Genomic DNA, 25,741 nt, shown 5'->3' on the forward strand with positions numbered 1-25,741 from the left:
GCCCTACAGATACGCTATGAGTCTTCTGACAACAGCTTTACAGCCACTTATCCCTGTGATGAACATATATGCAGTATGCATTTCAGCTTTACCAATGTACTGTTTCCCTGAAGCTGCTATAATGCACATTATGATTGTGCTAAGAGGACAATCTGGTCAGTTTTGATCCGTCCCCTTGGGCTATGTCCAGGGCTTTAATCAAACCAGCTCTCTAAAGGGAAACAGGCTTTGTTTGTAGGGGCCAGTGTATCAGGTGCACGTTGACAAGTTTGACAGCTCAGGACCCGAGTTTATGGCGATAAACCATTACAGCGCAGAGACAACCTCCATGTCACGGCCAAGATGTAGCCATTAATTCCACAACACATTAACTGCTAATAATTAATTCATGTCTACACGCTGAACAACGGCATTAAATTAGGACATAAAAAAGAAAGAAAAATATATAAAAAGCTTCAGGCCCAAGGTCTTAAATCCGCTGACTTAAACCTCATCTGAAATACTTGTGGATGGCGAATTATCAGGGTGAGATTTTCAAATAGCATGACTAAAAGCTGATAACTACAGAAAACAATATCAACTGCACGTTTCCACATCCACATTAAATGACCAATGCTTTAACTTGTGTAGCACAAAAATTATCTAAAAAAATTTTGCACAAATCAAAGCTTTGTCAAAAACATTAGCAATATTTATCAGATCTTTCTATGAATTGTTGTCGTGAACAAAACTGCACAGCAGACAATTACATTTTACTGAGTGTTGCCTAAATATGTGGTAACACTTAAATCTAATAATCACATCGAGCAATGCCAGCAGCAGAACTTGCACACAGGTGCAAATACACCCAGAACAGATACATATAATGTGCTGGTATATGTAGCGACAGGTAGGAGAGCATTGATTTTCATCTGTATATGCCTTTGTTACACCTAGGTCATCTTGTGCTCCTTGCTTGGCCAAGATAAACTTTGCAGCTAAAGCCCACCTGAAAGGATGTACCTGGATATGACTTCACTCAGATGCATATACTGCAATATACCTCAACATTCTCAGCTATTATACTGCAAATGGCCCCCTGCCTTTAAACTGGATTGCTTGCACATCTGTTGACTGGAGGTTATCTCCTACCTGAGCAAACAAAGTTGCATGTCGTATTTGCCACAGTAAACAGCCTACACATACCTTAAATCTGATACGCGAGCTGTTTTTCCATAGCACCAATTATGGCTGCAGATTTTACACCCAGAGTGTGGCAAGTCTTACCTGTATTGAAATATTAAAACAGATATTCTTGCAATGTCCACACTGAATATGGTATCATTTTCTACCAGCCTGGTGTATATCCTGCAGCTGCAGATCACAAATACTTTGATAACAAATGCTGGCCTAACGGTATAGTGGCTCTACTTGTCAATTTATCCAGTATACTGTTGAACATGTTTCCCTGAATAAACGCAAATAAAAAATGGTCATCTGTCCGAGACAGAAGACAGAAGACAGGTGGGAATGGGGTGGGGGAGGGAGAGATATGTTACACTGGTGTATATGAAGCTGACAGAATCAACTCTTTTGCTCAAAAGGTTATCACAGATAGGCAGCAGGGGTCAAAGCTAGCCTGTGCACATTACTGCCAGACTCCATGGCAGCCCATTATACAACCAGCCAGATGGCCCCTTCATCACTATCACACTAGATACATGTACCTGCACAGTTGGTTAACCTAACCCACAAGAATTCCCCACTTCGCAACTTTCTCAGCAGTTTTCTTTTCAAAGTCAAGTTAGATAACCTTGCAAATACACCAGGATTAATTGCATTAGTGCCTCTCTCTGTTAATGTCCTTCTCTCTCACCACACCAATACCATTTACTCTATCAGGGGATATCTCGAATTTGTCAAGCTCAAGTCATCATACATCAAATGCACAAGAAAGGTAATGTCATTCAATGACTTTTGATATGTAGAAAATAATAGCCTGGCATTTTCAAGACAAAATGCCAACACTTAAAGAAACTCTGACATACACATGTACATTCCTGTTCGAGAACAGGACCACTTTAGAAATATAGATATACACACACATATATATATATGCCTGTGTGTGAATCACTCCATGTTTAATTTTAAACAAAGCTTCAACAAAAACATCAATCTCAAGTGTTATGTGCAGACAGACCACCACATGCATGTCATGTGCTAAGTGGTACACACTTAGCAGTCCTCAATACTGGATCCTGGCCTGATGGGCATGATGTTTTAACAGACAACATCACCACAGCAATTCTATGCAGGGCTGTTCATGAGGGAAGGGAATAATACTCAGCTGTCTAGACAGGATGGACCAAAGTATCAATACATACACAATCATCCACCAGAAAAACAGTCACAAGGCTTTGTTCAGTAAATGACAAGGGGTTAGAGTCAGTCAAGTGTGACTTCTGGGATCATGCTTAGGGACTTACAGGGCACATCAGCCCCACAAAGCACAGGGGAAGGGGTGTAAACCTCAGTCACCACACCACACTTACACAACACAAACAAGTCTTTATTGCCCACATTCTTGTTTATCTAAGCTCACCAGCTGGGCACCTACACCCTCATTTTGGGTGTCTTCCGGTGTTTGAAGTGGCCAGACTGGTAGGAAATCAGAACTTGTGACAAAGCAAAACTGGTCAAGAGAGATGGGGGCTGTCTACTGAATAACCTCTTACACTTCACCAGGGTGAAAAAAGAGACTTCAAAGTCCATCATCCATGACACGTTAACCTTCAGGCCATATGGGCTATGCTCTCTTTCACACTTTTTATCCCTTACATGCACAGAAACATTTGAATGGCTACAGCATTGGAAAAGTTCATTAACTAAACATCTGATAAATTTAAAATGTGTTTGTTAAAGAATACAACATTTCTATCTGTTTCAAACAAACAGATTCTCAATGTCACATTAGTTTCTCCCACAGGCATGACTTGAAAGGAAGACTGAAATGAAAAACATTGTAAAATCCTGTTAATTCTTTTCACAAGTCCCCACTGGGAGACTGTTTTGTTTCATTTCCTCTTTTCATACTCCAGTGATTGTTCCAGGCAAACTCAGAGAATTTGCTTCTGAAGTTAGTTCAACAATGTACATGATCAATGCATGAAACATGTGCCGTGCCATGCCATGCTCAAGACTGGCACCCTCCGGTTATTGTTTGTGACGACAACAGAAGTAACATTTCTCAAAAAAATTACATTATCAGGTAGTTTTGTCATCTTGTTTAAAGTTTAATTTAAATAGGTAAATATAGGAATCATTTAGCGTGGTATAATTTTTATCATTCTAATCAATAAATATTTTATGCTATATATATGTAAAGTAATTTTATGAATCTCGTGTGTCTGAATCTTAAAGAGTCAAGTGCACTCTAGCATTAAGACCTTATCAGGTGAAAACCAAATCTTTAATCTCAAAACCACAAACGTGAAAGGCAATATCTCAAAGCTAGATATGCAGTTGACTTTTGCAGATTGCCTGTCAAACTGCATATGAATATATGTCATGAATTTAGTATAAGATCATGACAGATTCAGAAAAATGCACCAACCATACAAACAGCTGTCATGGCCCATATTTCAAACATCTTCCCCATGACTAATTTGTGGCCACTTTTAGCCCATTCTGTTAAAGGTTCTGGCGGGTTATCCTTGAGAACGATCGGTAGAATCGTGTAAAAAAACAGATTGAGGCAAAACCAAGAGAATGTTCTGCTTACTCAAGGTTCTAACAGAAAATTGAATTTTATAGAATCCCCTATTCTGACTATCACGTTTCCACCAGGGAAATGTGCTGCAAGAACCCTTTGTTAAAGAGAGGGAAAAAAGAGTGGGAGTTTTTTAGTATCAAAAATGACGGCTTGGTCATGAAGGAGCAGCATCGGTACTGAAACAGCATACTGGTGGAATTGTTTGGACAGTTCTGAAGGCTGTCAGTGAAGTATGATTCACCCAAGCGAGTCTCTCTTTCACTCCTTCTCTCTCCATCAATATTACCAGGACTGAGAGAGGGCTTAAAAAGGTGGAATGGAGAAACTTTGAAAATCATGCTGTCTAACCACACCACATGCTCCTTACTGAAAACTCGTGCATTCTAAAGAAGTCTCTGAGCCACAATCAATCAGCCTCAGTCTTACAAGATTCAAATTCTATCAAATATAGCATATGTGTCGAGGAATTTTGCTATCAGGTTTATTTTATGGGTGATTTCTTCCCAGTGTCTTCAAAGACTGGCATCAATTAATAACACTGTTTAGATCAACACAGAGGCTGAGCCTCTTTACACACAACAATTGCTGCAAATGAAAATGCCACGTATATACATGTATCTTCTAATGTTTGATTACAATGCTGGCAAAATAGCTTGAACACACCCTAAAAGATAATAGATGATCTAGACTTTCTAAGTCAGCCAGACTTGAAAGGAGAAGATCTGGCTAAAACTTTTCAGCTATATTCTAGTTCTGTGTACAAGTTCATCCATTAGAATGTGGATCTGCTTCCCTTGTTAAAACATAGGCTGATAAAGTTACTGGAACAGACAAACAGATTGGCATTCTGGAGGAGAATTACATGTATGGTGTATTTAACAGTCAATTGGTTCTTGAAATGTGAGCCTGGACTCCTTGCAGGAGTCAAAATGCGTCTGATGCTTGAGCCACTGGCGGGACATGAATTATTTACCTGTCCGGCCTCCCCAGACAGATTGCCCCCAGCCATTAGCCATTGTCTACAGAGGCACCAAACCAGCCGAGAAGTTGATGCCCCTAGCTGGGTTGCTCAAAAACAATCACAGGTCATGCAAAGAAAACATGTCCAAAGATCAAGCTCAACTTGAGATGTGCAGACATTCCGTTGGATGTATCTCTGAGTGGCTCACATGAACATATGTCTATAAGCTGACCACTATTCTAATACATCAGGAATCATTTCACCTACTAAGTATGGTATACCTTCCCCATCATATTTGGATCCATCATTCATAAGATATATGAATACACCATCTACCGAGAGAAACCACATTCCTACTGCTACTTTATATAAACGGTGTCTGTTTGGAAAACTGGGCTTGTGTTTGTGGACATATAAGTCAATTAGTAAGATTTCTATCCGTTCATTGACAAGCTTCAGTACATGGATAATCCAACTGAGTTTCCTGTTTATAAAAGAGGCCAGCAGTTCTAGGTTAGTATTTACTCCACTGGGTAGGTGGCCCTATATCCCTAGATGGGCAGCAGTCTGGTTCAATTTTCCCTGGATACTGAGGAAAAGGGTCAACTTAGTTTACCTGCATTCTCCAGCTAAAGGTCAGTTTCAAACCTTGGGAGATGTAACTATTTGCACAGTCTGGTTAAGATATGTGGCACTAATGACTTGCAGTGGTGGACAAAGGTACTGCCAACATCTACCCTTTACGTGGTAGTCCATATCCTTACATATGAATATATGAATATATATATATATATATATATATATACACACACACACACAGACAGAGAGAGAAAAAGACAGAGACACAGACAGACACAGAGATTCCATAAGCCAAGAACAAAAATGCAGAGATGGCTCATTGGCTACAGAAATGAAGCACAGTGACAATGTTAAGCCCTTTTCATATGGGTCTGTGCTCAACACACTTGCTCCAATAGATGTCTGTAAAATGTGACTGGGCATTGTCATAGGACAATGATCACTGTGTTTATGAAGAATGTCACAAGTCAAGGATACCTTGAATTAGGCAAGTAATCTAAGGGTGATAGGAATCATGTAGAAGCTGCTGCAGCTAAGGGCTTTAGTCTCAGCAGCATGTCTCCCTTCAACTATCTGTAATAGTTAGCAAATGTTGAAGTCAAATGGCAACATGCACCCTACTGCTGTGGACAATGAGTTACCCTGAAGATGACATGACACGAGAGTGAAATAACAACCACTGCTCCACAGGCCCTGCAATAAAACTCATACATTCTCAAGGAGATCACATATCTGCAAGCATATTAAGGAAATATTGGAAGTTATGAAATGCAAAATGCTTCACTGCAATATTCTGTGACACAGCTTCCATTGCTGTGAACTTTGACTGGCTTGGCAATAAACACCCCCAAGAGAAATCACCTTCAGCATGGGGTTGAACCGGCCAAATGATTCAGAGTAGCCCTTATCACAGAACAACTCCAAACACTTGTTCTTTGGCACCAAGGCCAATTCATCAGACTCTCTGATACAAAACAACCATACAACCCTTAAGAACTAATTCTTGTAGAAAAATCCTGGAAAAAGTCACATACAAACATTTTTTTCCCATCATAAAATGCTGAGTGATTTTAATCCACTTGGGACTAGGAATGAGAAAAGTTTGACAGTTTTACTGGAAGTAAAAAATTAAGTAGTCATTTCAAATTTGGAATCATAAAGGTAGCAATTCTGATCAGCACAAAGAGCTTGGGGGGAAATTGGACGGCATGAAAACAGAAAGGACCACTGGGCATCTTGGAGCAATACAAGACATGTGATAAATGTTTTGTGGATAGCCCTTCTTCTTGAGCCTCTAAACCATATCAAGAGATAGGCAGAATTAGACGCTGAGTCATCCCATAGTATTCTTTGACATGAAGATTTATATTGGAATGAGGGGGACATTCCCTGACTTGCTTCGTCTTCACAACTAATCCCTCCACACTGAATGGACCAGTCCTGATTGGAGACTGACTCTGAAGGAATGCCACTCAGATGAATGTTTTCCAGGCAAAAAAAAAAATAAAAAGAGAAAAAAAAAAAAGAAAAAAAATGGCTAAATAAAACTGAATCAGAATGTGACTCTTTTTTATTGTGCGTTGGCTGTGTTTTTTGGCAGGCTGCAGTACACTAATGGGGCTGATGAGTGTGACGAAGTCAATGATGAGGCTGGGCAGTTTCAAGAACCCCATTATAAATGACTTTAACTGTTCTGCCTTCTCCAGAGCCCCTAACAGCCCACTTGAAACATATTGCCAAATTAATGCTGATAACACAGATGACTTTATTAAGGGAACCCCTCTGTTCAGCATACCAACAGCACATAGGACAAGTGTTGGCCAAGAAATAGGTACGACCTCAACACTTTGCAAACATGTCTGCAGTAGCCAAGACAACAAAACAAAGACAGAACATCAGACAAAACACTTTTTCTGAAAGTCCAACACTACATGTCAGAATGACAGGGCAAAATGACAATGTCTTTGGCTTGAATACATATGCATTTGTTTTCAGCCTTAATGACAACATTGCTGTAATATTATTTGAGACCACCTGTAATATTGTACCATGTTATAAAGTGACTTCTGGCATCTACATATGTGCTGCGAATATTTCACCCCATGCAAGGTAGTTATTTTACATTGCATAAGTGACATTATGTGCATGACTTTCCCCCTCACAGCTAAACTTATTTACTTTCTTAGCAAACTTTCTGTAGGACAGGAGTTGAAGAATTCAGTCTATGTCAAGGGATGGGTGGACAGGGCTACAAAAATCTGATCCATGGATGAACTTGAATATGATGGGCATATTCATCATCTATCTAATCTTTACAGAAGTTGAAGGACTGGAATAAGCCTGGATTAGTTTAAACAGCGAAGACATCACATGAGGTGTAGACTGCCTAGAGTGTTGTATGGCATCCCACAGTAAAGGGATTTGGGGGGGGGGGGGGGGGGGGACACACAGGTCATCTCGAATGAGAGGAGGGTGGGTGACTATGTCAACAAGAAAGATCCCAGTGATCAATGACCAGTGCAGATGGCTTCCCAATGTCATTATCTATCCCCACTCCTTTTACATATTGTTAACATGGATGGAAACAGACATTATCAAACAGTGTTTTTCTGCAGGCTGCCACAGTGTAACCTTAGCCAGCTTAATCCTGATAAATCCACAGACGAACTTAGACTTGGGTTGGGAAAAATCTTGTTTATCAAGTCCTCCCATTTTTTTGTGGCAAACAACAAACATGTCAAGAAATATACTCCGAAATATTCAATGACACAAGATTGGTTATTTCAGACAGGCAGGCCTGTAACAATTCTTCCAATCTTAAAACAACAATGACGCAAGGCTAGTTCCTGGTTTTTCACCTTGACAGAGCTCTTTCAAGAAATGCAAATAAACACAATGTCCCCCTCAGAAAGCTTAGCAAGGAAACACCACGAGAAAAAAAATCTGTGAAAAACAATCTACGAATATGTTTACTGTGTAAATGAACTTGGACATCACTGATGGCATACACATTATAGCAGAAAAAGGAAGTCATATGCATTTGGACATTCTCCTGAGATGTACATGTATTTTCTGTGAAAACTGCAAAAATTATTATACAAACAGTATTTATGACACTTCAACCATTTCCTTAGGCCCAAGACATCAACAACAATTCCCTACACCATTTACCACATTACTGGTCCCTTACTGAAAAAAAATACTTCAAATTCTCTGCTATCATCAAGGATAAGTTTCTGCCAACAGATAAATGTTACTGGGCTTGGTAGCTAGAGATCTGGGTTGCCAGTCACTTTCAAACAATATTTCCTCATGTTCGAGGGAATTGAGAGTGACAGGAAGCTAAGTTAACCTCTTCGCAACTTATCCCGGGACAGTATTTCAGTAAGCTGATATGATCAATTCCTCATGGACATGGTTCTAAACAATATTCCACTTGGTTTCCAATTACAAGTCTGAGGAAAGCCACTTGAGCAGAGAAGTGCAGCTATGGTGCTTGGTATGTTCATATACATAATAATTTCATTGCCAGGCACCAGGTGTGGTGGCACTTCTGTGCAAAACCAATAAATAAGTTGTCCTTATCATGTTGGAATGTTGTGGTTCAACACACCGGTCACTTAAATCCCAATGCAAGCGGCACTATTCTTCAAATCAAGCACATAGCTTTGCTGTTTTGGAAGGCCAAATTTAGCTTTCAATTGGTAGTAGGACATCTCCAGAATGTGTTGAGAGGTTTGAAGGGTGTTCAATCTATTTGGCATGGAGAATGGATTCTTCATTAGTCTTATTCTAAAAAATGTCTTGACCACTTTATCTTTGTGGAGGTAGCAGGCAGACTAAGTTTGAACTCTTAATTGGCAGATTAGCTGGGTTTTCTCCCTGTTAAAGGAACCAGGATCAGAGCTGAACGCATCACTGCTCTGGTCAGCATGGGTCAGAGACCTTGCCTGAAACCCATGCTGACAGTGATACATTAGCATGTCTCGTTACGGCTAGATTTTCTCTGGACTAAGCCTGGAGGACATTCTTAAAACCAAGGTATCTTTCCAGTGGAAGAATTCAGAGAAAAGAATTTGGTGTTGATTTATTCAACAGCTGCAGATATCATTTCCATGTAGACTTGAAGGCTGCAATTCTCCATAATCTTCAAGCCCACACAATTCCGCACAATTTCACTGTAGGCTGGCAGATCTCTGTAGATACACTGTGATATTATCTGCCCTCTCATGGCAGGACTTCTTAGCCATGGAAATGAAGGGATTGTGAGCCATCTCTCTATTCCTGTTAGATGGGAGGAATAATTGTCCTCAGAGGTAATTGTATTATTATAGATTGTATCAAAATAACACCCAAACAAGCAGTCTTTTTATAACCAATCAAATGATACTTGATCCTTTGCAGCAGCACAACGTTCTCTCATTATTGATCAGTATGGGACATTAAACACAGTCACAAACAAACAGCGCAAGAAAATTGCTGGCCATTCAGAACACCTACAGAAAACCCTCCACACCACATGCAACAACAGTGGCCAAATAACTTCCTTTCAACGGAACACGGCATTATAATGGTGGTAAATTTAGACCTAGTGTTCCTGTCGGGCTATCACCCTGCTTTTCTAAGTGTGCCAGGTAACCTTATCAGTCACGACAAACATAGCTGGGATAGATTGAAAGGTGCTTGGGTACTTTAATATTTCAAGGTGTTGCTCAAGTTCAGGACTGTGCCATGAGAGGAAGTGAAGCCATGCTAGGCAACAGATAGAATGCCCAATTTGAGATAACTGGCCTGGTCTGCATGCCAACGACTCCACAGGCCCTAACCATGGACAATTCAGTTCATTCCAGCCATGTTAAACATCTATGTCTGTCACACAGATCAATTTGGTGGTGCAGCTCTGTTCAGTGCACACACCCTAGCACCTTCAAAACCATATGACCATGAATGTTTTAACACCTCATGATGCAGCTCTTGGGAATAATGGTACAAATGGAAAAAGCAGTACCATTACATACAGAGCACTTTAAATCACCAAAGTTAAACACGTACTTACAGAATGTTTGATTTCAACCACATAAGCAACCAGTGGCATTCCCCACATGGGTTGGTTGTTAGGAGAATCAAACAAGTATTTGCTGTCATTTTTCGTTCCTGTTTTCTTTCATGTTTGCTTCTGAACTTTGGACACATGGTACATGTTTTACTTTAACCAACAGTAAAGCATGTGTTCCACACTGACCGATTTCCACAGTGCCTTTAAGATATTGATTCATGGCCATAACTGACATGGTTAACACCCCAAGTGTACCCTCAGTAACTGCCGGTGTTTGCCAGCCCTGCTGCCAGTCACAGTAAACACTCCCCAACACTTGTTGAACCTCGTTTACTGAACATGATCACTGTTTACTGCTTTTGTTTACACAACCAAATTAGTGAATATCACTTTCTTTTGAGGGGTAAGAGGCCCCCAATAGGGCAATGTGATAACACTCTCCTGAGTGAAGTGGAGAAAAATGAACATAAACCATAACTCACAAACCATGGCACAAATCATCAGTGAAAATAACAGATATACATATAATATGATTCTGTAACTTCTGAAAGACATCAGATGGATTACAAAAGTGCAATGTGCTGCACCTAGTGGTTAATATATTTTTAGCTTTTGTCAGAAGTAATGTTAAATAAGCATGCTTAATCTTGTCATACAGCTATTCAACACTGAACCTAATGTATGCCTAGAAACCCTATCCCTACTCCCTAGGATTTACCAGAGTGGCTTGAGTTGCTCATGTACATGTACAGTGTATTTTCCAGGTCCATATTAATTTCCACTATGCAATGATAATAATGAATAATAGGCAACAAATTGTGCAGGATACACAAGTAGATATTTTCCAAAGCCTATGCCATAAGGCCAGCTACATATAATAACGCTTCACCTCATTATAGTATTTGTAGGATGATATCTAGTGGATGAATGACTTATTCAAATTCTGGTTACAGATACATCAGACATCCATTATCTAGGTGAATCTCTCGTCCTTTGAACTCAAATAAATAAATAAAAAAAAAAAATAAAAAAAATCAATATAAACAATGTTGGCATTTGTCCAATTTTTGGTTAATAATGTCAGAAATGTTTGTGGTTCATGTATAGAATGTGAGGTACCTGACGGCATAGGTTTGTGGCTGCAAATGTTGGCTTAGCCCGCTTCCTGCCCAACCTGTAACAATTTTTTATTTTATATTGACTCTGCAAAGTTATACTCAAACTTCACTCATGAAGTTAGACTAACATGCGGGGCACGTGCACTTGCCACCTTCTTTTTAGCTTTCGTAGGCAAGAACGAGTTAAGCAGGTTCTCCGACACCCCAAAATTTTAATACAATCTGTCAATAGGAACATAGCTCATGGTGAAGTCATCTTTTATTTTTTCTCTACTAAAGCAGGATATGACATGGTCTAGCAAAATCCAGGAGCCATGATTGCCATATGTTTTCCTAGAGCCATTTGTACTACAAGATGAGCAGGGTAAAAGTGTAAAAAAGGCCTCTTTAAATATTTCATGGAATCTGTCTGGAAAGTTGTTTTTCAATGTGTATAAAGCACCAGTTTGACATAATGTGACTGCAAATATAAGCATAACTCATAGGGAGTTGTTTGCTCCCTTTTCGTCTTCCTCCATTATAATGTTTACACTATTTCACCCTGACAATGAAAGGTCTTGGCAAACCACAGCGGATATGGCATCACAGCTGAGCAATGATGTAAAACAACAATATGCCACACTGTCAACATGGCGTACAATTTGAACAGCCCTAGAGCCAACATGTATCGAATGAGAAAACATGTGAAATATTGCCCTGGCTTTTATAGATTTCTGACAGAATTTCTTTGGGTCTTAGAAGGCTACTTACTGACAGATTTACAAAACAATATCAGGTCACTATGATAACCCCACACAGAGCCATTTGTTCCACATTCTTCCAATACAGCATTCACCAGTCTGTGTTTACCAGGCTCTGACTCAAAGGCCCATTCTTCTACTCCCTAAAACACTGCGGTACCCACACTTGATGACCCATCTGCATTAGGCTACATTTCACACAGAAAATGGACAAATATTCACAAATTCATACCATGTTGCCATGGGACTGCCAATCTTACTCACTGTCAATCATCAATACGAACTGGACTCAAATTCACCGGATATTCCTTGCATGATGACAAGGCTTTGCTCAGAAAATGTGCTCATCCCTAGCGGGTGTAAAAATTGTGGGAAAAATGACGGAGAATGCATTTCTGAGGATGTGTTAATAACAGGGCAATAGGATCATTGCAAGGGAAATTTTTTTAGCTGCGAGCTATGAAATGTTGCAGTTATGATGTTTAATAATATGCATGCAGAAATCTCTCTCTCGTGCAATGAAGCGGAAGAATTTGTAAGTCCAGGCAATCTCCACACCTGATGGCATAGCTGAAATATCCCAGGGAAAGCTCCAATGGATGAATGAACAGGAAGACCAGGCCTGCCACCAAACAGCCTCAAACAATATCCCACGGAGCCCTGTGCTGCTCATTTCTGCATTCCACAGTTTTATGTTCCACAAGGTTTCACATGACAATGATGTAATTCTGTCATAACAAGGAGGAAATTGTCTTTGCTTCCCACAGAATTGCATGTTTAATGTCCCTCCCAGCAAACATCTTACAAGGCTTGTAAATGTAACCAAATCACTGGCGATTACAGGAAGGGATAACTTAAAATGCTTTTCTCAGTCATTAGCATACATAAAACATTACAAGAGAAAAAAACAAAACCATAAACTGAGCTAAAGTCAATTGAATCACATGTAACTATTTGAACCCACCACACGTAACAACATGAACCCACCACATGTAACTACATGAATCCATCACATGTAACTACATGAAACCACCACATGTAACTACATGAATCCATCACATGTAACTACATGAAACCACCAAATATCTTTTTCAAGCATAAAATTAGGCATATCATACATTCATTTGAACAAATTTATGAAGTCATCCATTTATTTCAGATACTACATGGTGTGCTATACAAGCCATGGCACAAACATATCTCACTGTCCATATAAAAAATTATTATTACAAGATAGCAAAGAGGGAGGGGTTAATAGAAAAACATAAAAAACGCAAAAGTAAAAAATTCTAGTTCACTTGTGAGAGCTGAAATACCCCTTATCTTATCTGTAGTTACAGACCACATTTGCAACTCGGTCCACCTATTCCGAACAGTTCCTCTATAATGGGATGTAATGGAGAACACTTTATTGCGAAATGTTGCCAATTTTAAAACAATCTTGTTAAACATGTAGCAAGTTTTTCCAATCGGCCAATAAATCTGAGCAAAGATTATCAGGCTGCTTTCAAACTGGATCTGTGCCAATGTTTATTTTTATCAAAATAACAGATGGAGTTTAAATCTGTGTTTTTTGGCTGTTCGTTGTGACAAGCAAAAGACAAGAGCTTCCTGTCAGTTATTGATCTCTGGATAAAAAGAGTGGACAAAATGGCCGATAAATGGCCCAAGACTTAGTCAGGAATGTCGTCACAACATGACTGCTTAAGTGACAGCCTACACTGATTGTTCTGTATTTTGGAGAGACTACAACCACTGTTAAATTGGTCAAAAACTGAAAAAGAGAGTCAATAAAACAGAGGAAAAGCCAATATGTTTTTCAAACAATGAGCTGCTCGATAGGAGTAGATGTGGCTGCATTTAGGGAGTCCTCTGTAGTGCCCTCACAGATTGCTTGTTGCCCAATGGAGAGGTCTCACTTGCTCAGGATCACAAATTAACAAAAGCTCAGAAAACAAGAAGTTCACTTTCTTCTGCTTCAAAGCTGTGTCAAGTAAACCCACGCCCTTACTTGCAAATGATGGGAACATCTCCGTCAGGTTCAGAGTGTTACAGCAGGACAGAGTTACTCCACAAAGCAGACTGTGAGTAACATTTGGGCACACAGAGACAGGACTTAGGCAGGGATGTTAATCTGATTCAGCCATTGAGGTCACTGGTCAGGATATTGTCACTCTGGTGTACCATACACACACATTACTGTATGACACAAACCTGACAACTAGCTCAGCTTCTAACTGAACCAGCCAGAGAACACTGCAACAATCTAACCAAAGAACTGGCCCAAGTCACAAACCAGACATTCAGCTACATGTATGGTAGGTGACACAAATCTAGCACACACAGGCTCTTAACAAGGACACGGAAACCAAACAAACATCCCAACCTCTACATGAAATTTGGTTCAGTATGCCTGGATATTAGCGACATTGAGAAATATGTCAGATTTTCCTTTCTTCACCGTAAGGTCAGCTCCAACCTCACAATTAACAAAAACCCTGAATCAATGACTGAACAGCCTCGAGTCTGAGTACAAGGTGAAGAAAACATGACTTTATGGGTGTAAACAGGCAGAACAAGCTAGTCCCCACAAGTTCAAGCATGAATACGAAGTACAAAACACAAAAAAGCAAAGAACACCATAAATAAGCTCACTAATCATTGACTTGTCTAATAACATTTGGCAAATATGAAAGACTTAGCCTGCAGTACAGATTACTTTTCAGTTTCCACAGGCTCTGTTTTCTTCCCTCCAAGCTCTTCCTTACTTTCAGGAGATAGTACTTGGTGCTTGAACATTTATCAAGAGAAAAAAATCCAAACCAAATTATCTGTATAAAGAAATTTTATCTCTTCAGATGTCACTTTTGTTGACTTTAAGTGATCAGTGTTGTAGCAAGGTTTGATTGAACTGCCTGTGGAAGACGTCGCCTGTATGACCAATAGGGGTTACCACCTGTAGTGGCAAAATCAATGGCTGCTCAGAGATCAATACATTTGTTAAATCATCCTTCTACCATGGCAAAGTGCTGTGATCAATAGCAAGTAATTCATTTACAAACCTTTCACTCACTAGGCTTTGTCTACACACTTGTCTATCCTCAACACATTCCGATTTTGTATCATGTGACCTGCCAATTTTACCCTTCTCCCACCCCCATTCTCCACTCCCCCTCAGCCTGACAGGCTGTACCACCGGACGCCAGAATGGTCAACGTGAAATCACTTGAGTATTAATTAACTTAACTATGTTTCTTTCCTCTAGCACATGAATGGTGGAGAGTAGAGAACATGCAGAAGATTAGGCAGAAGAAGAAACACTGAAGGAGACTGGCCATGATCTTTGGACAAGTCCAAGTGTGCTGGGTTTTAGAGAGACAAGCAATTCCGACCAGGTCAAGGCTCATTTATTTTTCTATCCATGCTGGAATATCCAGCCATTCCCTGGGCTATTGATTCAGAGGAAACGGCCATCATACAATACTACACAGCACAGCAGATCAAAGTTACAACATCTACCAAGCAGACATCAATCAAACACTGTTAATTCAGTTAGCTAGTTACAAAAACTCCCAAAGCCTGGCGCTGGTTGCTGGTCTGGGCTATGAAAATGGATGCCTCCATCAAGTCATCTTCTTGGGCCTCCCTTAACTGTGTAACTGGAAACTTTACAACTTTGGCAATGCACTCGAGCTAAAGAGAGCACTTTTTTTAGGAGACGGAGAGGAATCCCATCAAAATATCTCGAAATCCACTTGAGAAAGATTGACTTTGGCAAAGCAAGTTCACAGCAGTCAGAAAGTCCTGTTCATATTAAATTGTGCTAATGAAAGGCATAAATTTACTTCCTGTCTTTTTCTATCCAATGGCACTAGCACATTCAGCTGAGAAATACTAGGGCATTATATATGACAACACAGAATTTTTTAAATTTTTCAGGCTATAATCATTTTATAACAATTCATCAGGCAACTGTTTGAAAACTCACTGATGATAGTTTTTATCAGCTGTTGCAAATTAAGATTCAACCACCTTCTAAAATGTTCAAACATAACCACATAATTACAAGTATAATTATACTGATTTATGAAAGTGATGAGCCCAAAACAACTAAATTAAACTTCTGTAGCTTAAAATATCATGCAAAGAGTAAGATTATTCCTGAAAAAAATTACAAGACACGAGTATCAGTTTTGGCTCAATTATGAAGCATAATAGCACAAAGAGTAGTCTGATAACTATGGAGATTTTGCTCATTCACAACTACGTCCACAACAGACATTAAGCCTATTACAGGAAAGCAGTACAGTATGGTAAAATGTGGTATGAACTATTTAAAAATAATAGAGCAGAATTTAATGATGGAAAAAGTCACACCTGCACAACACTAAGATGTGACTCTCAGAATAAAGAAGAGTTAAATTAAGGATGGTAGACCACAACTAATTCTGTATACTAAATCAAATCCACAGTTCATCAGCAACGTCTGACGTACAAAGCCCTTTTCGTCTCCAACGAAACCGTTCACAAAACACACACTGGCTCAAAAAGGGAAAGATACCCTGCATAGCATCATGACCTGGTTGTAGCCAGAGCTGTAAAGTCAGCCTAATGTCAACAGGTAAGTTCTCGTTTGTCTCGGATGTACCTGTCAATAGTGACAAACTTTGGAGCGGACACGTGTCTGGTGCTCCCAGACTCAGCCTACACTGCAACATGTATTTATCTATGACCTCCTTTGTGTGCATCAAACTCAGGATGTTTCTAATGAAAAAGCCATAAGAATAAATTTTTTCAGTCCTTGTGCGAGTTAAACTTACTTCCAGTAGGCTATTTTGGTGAACCTTAAAAAGTTTTGCCAAGCCAGATGTAACACGAAAAGCCAAATGCCCTATGTGCAACTGTTTGACCCCTAGCTCTTCACGAAGAAACTATGTTTAACCAATACAAATGTACATTAATAAAAAACTGAGCATCAGAATGTTAGTGTCCGACTTGGTATGTACGATATTCATTTCACTATATCATCATGACAAAGATTAAGAGGTACATTAGTAAAACTCCTGCATTAAAAATGTCCATGTACACCTGTTCCATCAAGGGCGAGTGCAAGTCAATATGTGTAATAAAGTCTTTATCATGCACAAGTCATCCACTTTCTGACTAAGCACCCTGCTTTGTGGCCAAATTTCTCCAGCTGGACCTAGCTTCAGTTAAGTTCTCAAAGACCAGGAAACCCAAGCTGTCTGTGTGGTAGTGCTCCTTGGGTTTGGGCTTAGGAGGACTCAGTGAGACCAGATGCTGCTTTCCAGCTGGGCAAAAAATCTTACCCCATAAACATTCTCCTTTCCTCCCAAGGACAGAAGCATACAGTGAAAAGACTATCATCAAAACTACCCATGTGCTTGAAATGAAAACGAAATTTCTGCTGGAAGCAGCTAAATGAAAGATGAATTTTATGTAGCACTGCATCATATTCTTTGTCTATTTAATGCTTTTAAAATTTCAGCTGTGGAGTTTTTTGGATTACTACAATATAAACAAAGCCAAACAAAGTCCCTGTTCATCTGTTGTCTTCTTTGCCCATTTGAAGAAACCTTCTTGTGCGCTCGAAGTCAGGAGCTTAGATGTAAATCATAATCCGGGATTAGTAAGCAACTTCACATGGACTATGGAACTGAATCCTCTGCCAAGCGAAGATGCTCACTGATTTGCTACATGGACGCCACTAAGCTTGGCCAGATATTCTCAGCCGCACACTGGAAAAAGACGTCAATCATTCTTACCACTGGAAATTTAAATAACTGCTCTCATCTAATTGCAGATGCACTCAATGGCTACGGTGCAGATTTTCTTTATATGCAGTCTGCCATTTCTTTAACGACTCATCATCTGAATACCCTGCTTGTAATGACAGTAGAGAACTGTTCAAATACTGTTAGATGTTTGTGAACTCAGATAACCATAAAATCCTACCCAGGCTTAAAGAGATGTGGTATGAAACTGGGAAGAAATCTAGCCCTTGTATGGAGAGGAAGCAAAAAGAACTTCTTACAATGATCTATATTGCCAGGTCTGACCAGGGCAGCAGGACTATCAGTGTAAACCCAATTTAAGATAATCCAGCTTGGCTAGAATGGATACAGGAACCACTTTTCCAGCTCCGGAAGAGGCTGGCAGGTAGGTCCACAGAAATCACCCGTTTAATTCTGCATTCATCAAGTCAAGTCTGACAAGCTAAAGCTGCTATCTAGTAAAGAATTTCTCCTCCCACATGGCAAGCTCCAGCATAAGTCCACACAACCATCTAACCATGATAATACTTCTTGCACCTGTCAGTTACTCTGAACACACAAACAGATCTCCTACAATCACAGTCATGTGTGGCACAGAACTCTTCTCTAGCAAACTTCCTCACTTAGTATTATCAACAAATGCAGTTCCTCAGCATTTACATATCCTTCATGAAGCACACTCTGAACAATGCACCAGGAAAAAGATATGAAGGGATGGTTGAACTGAATTTGTGAGTTATATTTTCTCAAGGTGATAGAATGTGAGGTAGACAGGTTGAAATGCTTTGTTCCACATATGAATCAAAGTATTTGACAATCTGACATGTAAAATTCACATGACAAAGCAACTACATGTAACTGCAGCAGCAAGCTATCATGTCTCCATCTCATTTTGGTAATAATCCACATATAGACGGAAGAAATACATGTAAACCTCTCAGTCCTTACCTTCCGTTCTGTCATCACATATAAGTGGTTCTTTTCCAGGTCAAAGGTCAAGTCCTTGCTTATTGGGCTTCCCTCCTCTATGACAATGTCATCATACTCTTCTGCTAAGATGCTTGACTGAATGGACACCTGGAATGACATATAATTAACATAAACATAAAATTAATCTAAATTTTTTTCTTCATTTCATAACTGATCATGAGTTACAAAAGCAAACATGTACAATAGTGAATACCAACAACTTACCAAGTGCAAACCTCAAAACTTTATTATGATCTGTGCACACACTATCAAGAGATGTATAGACGTTTTCACTCTGTTGGAAAAACGTATCTAATTATTCCTATCTGACCCACAATTTGCATCTTTAAACATTACGTCAGATTAGGACTAGAAAGGTTGCAAATCATCCATATGTGTATGAGTCACACCATAGAGGATAATTCATTTTCTCACTAGTGTTACGCATGTATTTTTAGGAATATCCAATGTCTAGTAAAAAGTAATGGATATTTTTTATCTCATCTTATGTACACATTAGTATGTTGCATTACCAAACAAACCAAGTTCTGCCAATATTTTACATGCTGTTTGTATAGCACTGAATCATAGGCTTGCACAACCTTGATATTCATGAGAAACGGAACTCAAGGTAGTGACAAAGTGCTTGATTGTTTGGTGTGGGGGTGGTGTACAGCTAAACAACCCAGAACACCTGACTGAAGGACCTGCGAAATGGGAGATGACAGCAATCCTGACCAGTGTGAATGGCATAGACTTAATTACTAGATCTCCCAGGAAGGAAATACCCAGGGCAAAACACAAGGGCTCCCAGCTGAGGGTACATGATCCTTCACTGTCTGTAACCTTTACCCTTATTCCAGGATCACATATCCGCCCACCAAACATCTTTGGGTAGAATAAGGGACCAACATGCAGTGTAGGATTGCCCCTCAAGGAGGCCGCAAGGCGGCTGTGGAATTCCTGTGTATGCTAGAATCTATAAATGAGCCTGTCTGCCGCCTTGAGGCGATTGCTTAGGCTGAGTGTGGGACCCACAAGGTGGTAAGAATACAGCTACATCAATCAATGACCCTCTCCAGTCCACTGACTTGGGTACTATCTGGTGTCTCATTGGTCAGGTGATAATACAGGTAGTTGGAAATTCTATAGCATCAAAACCTACACCTAAACTATATAGTTTGCGGCTACATACAACTGGTTTTTGAAAGATTGCATTTTATGTACCAATGGACAAAGAAGTAACCAAAACCAGCATCTTATGCTATTTCAAGAAAGGGTAAATATGCACCAACAGATCTTCCCATTCACATGTAAGATAAGCTTCGCATCCCCAAAGTTAAAAAAAAACAAAAAACACGTAACTGGTGCATTTGTTGAAACAGATTTCCAATCAGATGAATTGTTTAAAAAAGGCATTATCTTACCGGTTCTGAATGTCAGCTGTATTTAGCACTATGTAATCTAATTTGTGTAGGAAAGGTTGAGCCGGATTGGCCACTATCGGTTTTCATTATTTACCCTGGTGTTGGTTATAGTCAGAGCTATTAGCCACTAATGAGTATTGTAAAACCAGTCAACTGAGTTGTTTGGGGGTTAGGCACACAGCTCAGCCCTCCTTCAATGAGAGATTAGCTGGGCCAGCATGTGCTGCAGTCATTTCTCAAGAGCACTGGCACCATGGTGTTATAGTGAACAGGTGCAATCCAGCTTGAACCTGTCAAATGGTCCATCAAACCTTAAATACTAGTCCTCTGTAGTGATCCATGCTCATCCAATGCTACAAAGCCTAGTTGGAATGACATACTACAATGAACAAAATGAAGACCATGTCGCAAAAAAGATTTCACTTTTATAACATTATTTTCTCAAAATGTGATTATCATGCAAACACAGACTACAGTAATTAGTACAACAGCATCAACCTCTCCCCTTCCCCTTCCCCAAGTGACAGTAATCTGGCAATCCACCCAAGTCAAATTCTATGTGGAAGCACTGGGCTGGAAAATGTTTATCAAAACAGTCTGGAGGCAATTTCCTAGCCTGCACCAACATGAGCCAGAAAGACAATATATAGAGTCAACTGAATTAGCCTTTTTCAGACTCACTGTCTCAAAACGTTAGATATATTTCCAGGATAACACTGAACTAATATGGAAGATTGACTTTTCAAGGAGTAAATTTGTGTGGCATCAGAAGTAAAATCACATTTACATGAATGTATCTTTAATAACATGGAAGCTTTCATTTAAACAGAATAGGAAATTAGCCTGGGTAGTTGAAATTTCATCAATATTCAAAACAGCATATATCTTTATCTGGGCATTTCATGATGGATGGGGAAGCAAATGCAGAGGTAAATCTAATGCATCTCTTTGTATACCTCAAGCATCCCTACTTCAGTCTGTCTTGTTTTACACTTAAGTTTAACACAAAACAGATATGTCTTCCACCATGACTGAGATGTTTGAGATGTGGTGGCAGCCCACTAAAAGCTACATTTCCTGTGTAACGAATGTCCTTGCCAGTGATCCATCAAAGCCAGTGTCATTGTCTGCCATTACCACAACTTCTCTCCACATGATGGAGGGGCTTGTGAAAAGGGAGCCTTAAGGACTTGTTCATCATTAAGTTAATATACAAGCAGGGTCACACCTGGTTACCTAATCAACTTGGACTATAAAGGAATATACTTTAATGAAGAGCATGTAACATAAATTCACAAATACATTTGAATGCCTAAAATTAACCTTCCACACTATTTTTTTCAAGAAGCCGAGATATCAAACTCTTAATGTAATATAAAAAGTTACTGTAGTTATCATTCCATCCATATTGTGAACATTTTTGTTCCCTTAAATCAACCATATTGCCAACCATTGCATCTTTGCACTTCAAAAATTTAATGTATCTTTAATATTTCTAAAAAAAAATGAAAAATAAAGAAAAGTTTTCTGCAGTTTTTGCAATAAAATGCATATTTGGACTTCAATGTGAAGACCATCCTCAACTCATTCAATCATTTCCCCTTAATGTGGGTGGTGCAGTTGTTAAAGTTCACCCTTCCATTCCACTGTGGTGTAGATTTCACAGGGTGACATGATGAACTGACCATGAAGGAAGAAAGCCTCAAGCCTTCTACACGTTAAATGACCTGTGAAACTCCCTCCAGAAACTGGCCCATCATCTGTGGACTTAATGACAGCAATCCCTATAGTATGTAAAGATGTTAAGTTGTCCCCATGCAGAAGACACAGTTCATTAACCGATTCCATGAAGCACAGCAGTGATGTTTTTGTCATTTAGCATATGCTCTCTCAGAAATGGCTATGACAATAATTTGTTCTGAATTAAGCCAAGAAAGTTCCACAAGGTCATAAAAATTCAAAGAACCTTGCTGAAGTTTTGAAGCTGAGTGAAAAGAGCCTGAAGCATGGAAACACAGAAAATCAGATATTTTTACTAATAATACACAAAGCAGGCTTCAGGCTAACTGTGCTACGATATAATTACACTAATTCTGTGAATTCCTAGCTCTCAAACAGACACAGCCTTGCTCCACTTTCTAGAGAGGAGACTCATGTAAGCCATGGAGAAGCCTGTTACAGGCTTCCACTAAAGCCAGACTGGTAGAACTCTCATACCATTTGACACAAGGAATTCTCCTTCTTGGCATCTGAGAGGGTTATCTGCTGAGATTGGCAAGAGGCGACAGATACAAGGCTATTGATACCATCTTGTCCCAACCTCAAAGGAGATGGGGCTCTGGCTCGGTCACCATTGTACAGACTCAAATCAATGACCGTTTTCTCTCCAACTATTTATTCTGCCCTGGCGCTGTTCTTCTATACTATTTACCCAGTCTATGGGTCTAGGCTCGATGCTAGTGCTATAGGTCAGCCGGCGAACGGTGACCGATCCATACCAGTGTGAAATCACATTATTGGATAGTTTAGCAATCCGATATCATCTTGCAGTTCCTATTATCTAATTAAACTGTCAATGGATCTGGCAAACACCAGGGTGTTCTCTCTGTGGACATTACCTACTTCTGGTAAACACCAAGTGTTAATCAGTCTGCCCAGTTATGCTCTCTGGTCAATACTGAACTTCTAAATGCTCCCTCAGAACACCAAATCGCAATAAGTCATACCCAATCCACCATGAAATTCAAAGAAAATACCTTTACAGCACAAAAGACCTTGTTATTTTTCACTTTTCAGCCAATGTCAAGCAAATAAGTATTTTCCCAGCACAAGGGTTAGCCAAAAAAAAAAAAAAAATGACATTTCCACCTTACACAATAGGGAGCCACTGAAAAATTAAATATACCAGGTTTACAACTGTGTAGCTCTATTTAGATGTTATTCTGCCTGTATATTTGTATGTGTTTGTTAATTACCAGTGTATTCATCCTCAGCGAAGAGAAATGTCCGCAGCATTCCACTAACAAAAAGCTGGTAATTATAATGTGGCATGAGGATGTCTGGTCATGTCTGAGCTAACAAAAATCATGACACTGTCAGGGTTAACAAACTTTTGCACCAACTCGCTGATATCACAGACTGATGTTCTGCCTCTCAAGGTCAACACACAGAGTAAGTTTGCTCAGTGTGGTTTAATTTACATACACATACATAAAGGCCTCTTATAGGAGCAGCACACACACAAAAAACCTCTTAAACATCTCAGCTTTTTGTTTTCCTTCACACCATTAAGGTAAACATTAAAAAAATATCTCCCATAATTGATTTTTCTCAAAAAGTATTTTGACTGAGAAATAAATGCTGAAATAAATGCTGGGTTGGATGTTATTGACAGAGAGTAGATCAGACTCCAGCTTGAAGACTGTGGATTCACCCGAGGGAAGAGCTTTGTCAACAGAGAAGTCATTGAGAGCTGTGTTTGGAGAGAGAAGCACAAGCTTCGTAATGGGGCACGATGATAGACATAAGTCTAACAGGTGTTTCGTTAATTGCAGTTATCCCATTTATTCCATATCAATGCACTAAGCATGCCCATGCTGCCACAATCTCAGCAGTAATTGATTTCTGGAAATTGTGCGCAATGACTAACGGCAAAGCATGTTTGTTCTGGCATAAACTACACTATATGCCTTTTAGGGAGGTTTGATAGGGCAAGTCAATAGCATTTTGTAAATTCTAAGCATTCTGCCAGGATTCAGAGCAGATTGAGTGTGAATGTTTTATGCTACAGGTCCTACATGGCTTTCTCGACAATTACGCCAAGGCCTACTGCCTCAATACTAACAGGCCAAGAATACGGAGTATTGACATTTCTAACACATACACACAGGTTGTGCGAAATGGTGCGAAACCATCTCCAACTTCAGCAGCGTTGTTTTCTGGGACAAGGCTACGTACAGATGGTTAATTACTTCACAGTGCTTTAAAGCCATGTACCGGTATCGAAGCAGCTATTCAGAAGCCTCTCAGAGCCCCAGACAAATATTCTGCACAGATATGTGGAGGATGCCTCTATAAACACCAGGGGTGGGCCACTTGCCGCTGCACACTGGGATAGGGTCACTGTGAGGACAGCCATGAAGGCTAGGTAATATCAGTGAGAAGCTTGCCAGCAATTCCAGGACAGAGCAGAAAGAAATGCCTACAAGTGCCATTACCTATTGGTTTGGCACAGCTTGCTGCAAAAGAGTCTGCACTTACACCCACAAACAGGAAACTGATCAATACATTGCTCAGAAACACAAATAGATTTCACTTTTCTGATGAAGAGCAAATTGATTAGATTGATTAAAGCCAGTCACATAAAGACCTTGTAGATTCAATTTATAGACCAAGTTATTGGTTAAGGGAGACCCTTCATCAGGAAGTACCTGGGGCTCCCCAAATTTACCAGGTGTGACGGTCAACTCAATTAAGATGTTCTTGCCACAGCTTTGTGTTTGTGATCAAACACACCTGCATATCTGTCTTGAAGACATACAGCCTCTACAAATCCCCAAGACTACAGCATTGTACATCCACACTCTTACCATTTCTAATTTAGTCTGGCACCGCTTATTTACCAGTAACTATGAGAAAATACCCCCTAGCACTAAACTAGGATTATCTCTTGTCAATTTAAGCCTGTCTTGGGATAGTGAACAGGCTTTGTCAAAGCCTTGTACATGTGCCTGAAGCTAGTGTGATTGCTTCCGATAAGCTCTGGAAATAACATTCTGTCACCAGATACAGTGGGCATGTGTGTGTCTTGAGAAAATTTGTATGTGTACATCCTATTGGCAAAACAACTGTTATCATTCATGATAACCCACTGTTCCACACATACTTTTTATTACATGTAGGGACACAAACAGTCTTACCTTTTTCAGATGTCCATTGTACAGTCCAACAAATGCTACTGTGTAATCATGAGTAGTTGTTACAGCAATGGCGGTGGCATTAGTTGGTGAGGCAAATTTTATCACTGCTTCAGAACTAATTGGTATTGTCCCATCAATTGGCCTATTAATCTCATAATCACCGCAGTAGTCCTTTGTAATACTGTACTTCTACAAGGAAAAAGATAACAAACAGATGGTTTTAGAAGAAGATCAAAAGAACTAAATACAAATTATGTGTGTTCATGTATATATGCATCAAAAGTCTGATACTCCACTTAGATGATCTGAGAAGACAGTTCTGATAAAGACTGGTTAAATGATGGTGTATATAATGATTTTCACTTTTAATGCTAAATTACTAAGCTTCAGTCCTGTTAAGAGATATCTACTGACGTATCACAGTAG

The 25,741-nt window shown here is 39.6% G+C and overlaps 1 protein-coding gene across 6 annotated transcripts in view; it reads right to left on the minus strand.

The window, feature by feature from the left end:
* LOC135470438 (plexin-A4-like) overlaps nt 1-25,741 on the minus strand; it is a 112,457-nt gene that overhangs the window by 74,526 nt on the left and 12,190 nt on the right. For all 6 annotated transcript variants that reach the window (XM_064749383.1, XM_064749386.1, XM_064749387.1 and 3 more), the window contains exons 3-4: nt 25,316-25,504; nt 18,949-19,077 (exon numbers count right to left, since the gene is read on the minus strand). In XM_064749383.1, the coding sequence (XP_064605453.1) occupies nt 18,949-19,077; nt 25,316-25,504 (318 nt within the window). The remainder of the gene's footprint in view (nt 1-18,948; nt 19,078-25,315; nt 25,505-25,741) is intronic.

This window comes from Liolophura sinensis, chromosome 7 (assembly GCF_032854445.1).
Source record: "Liolophura sinensis isolate JHLJ2023 chromosome 7, CUHK_Ljap_v2, whole genome shotgun sequence".
Classification (NCBI taxonomy): Eukaryota; Metazoa; Mollusca; class Polyplacophora; order Chitonida; family Chitonidae; genus Liolophura; species Liolophura sinensis.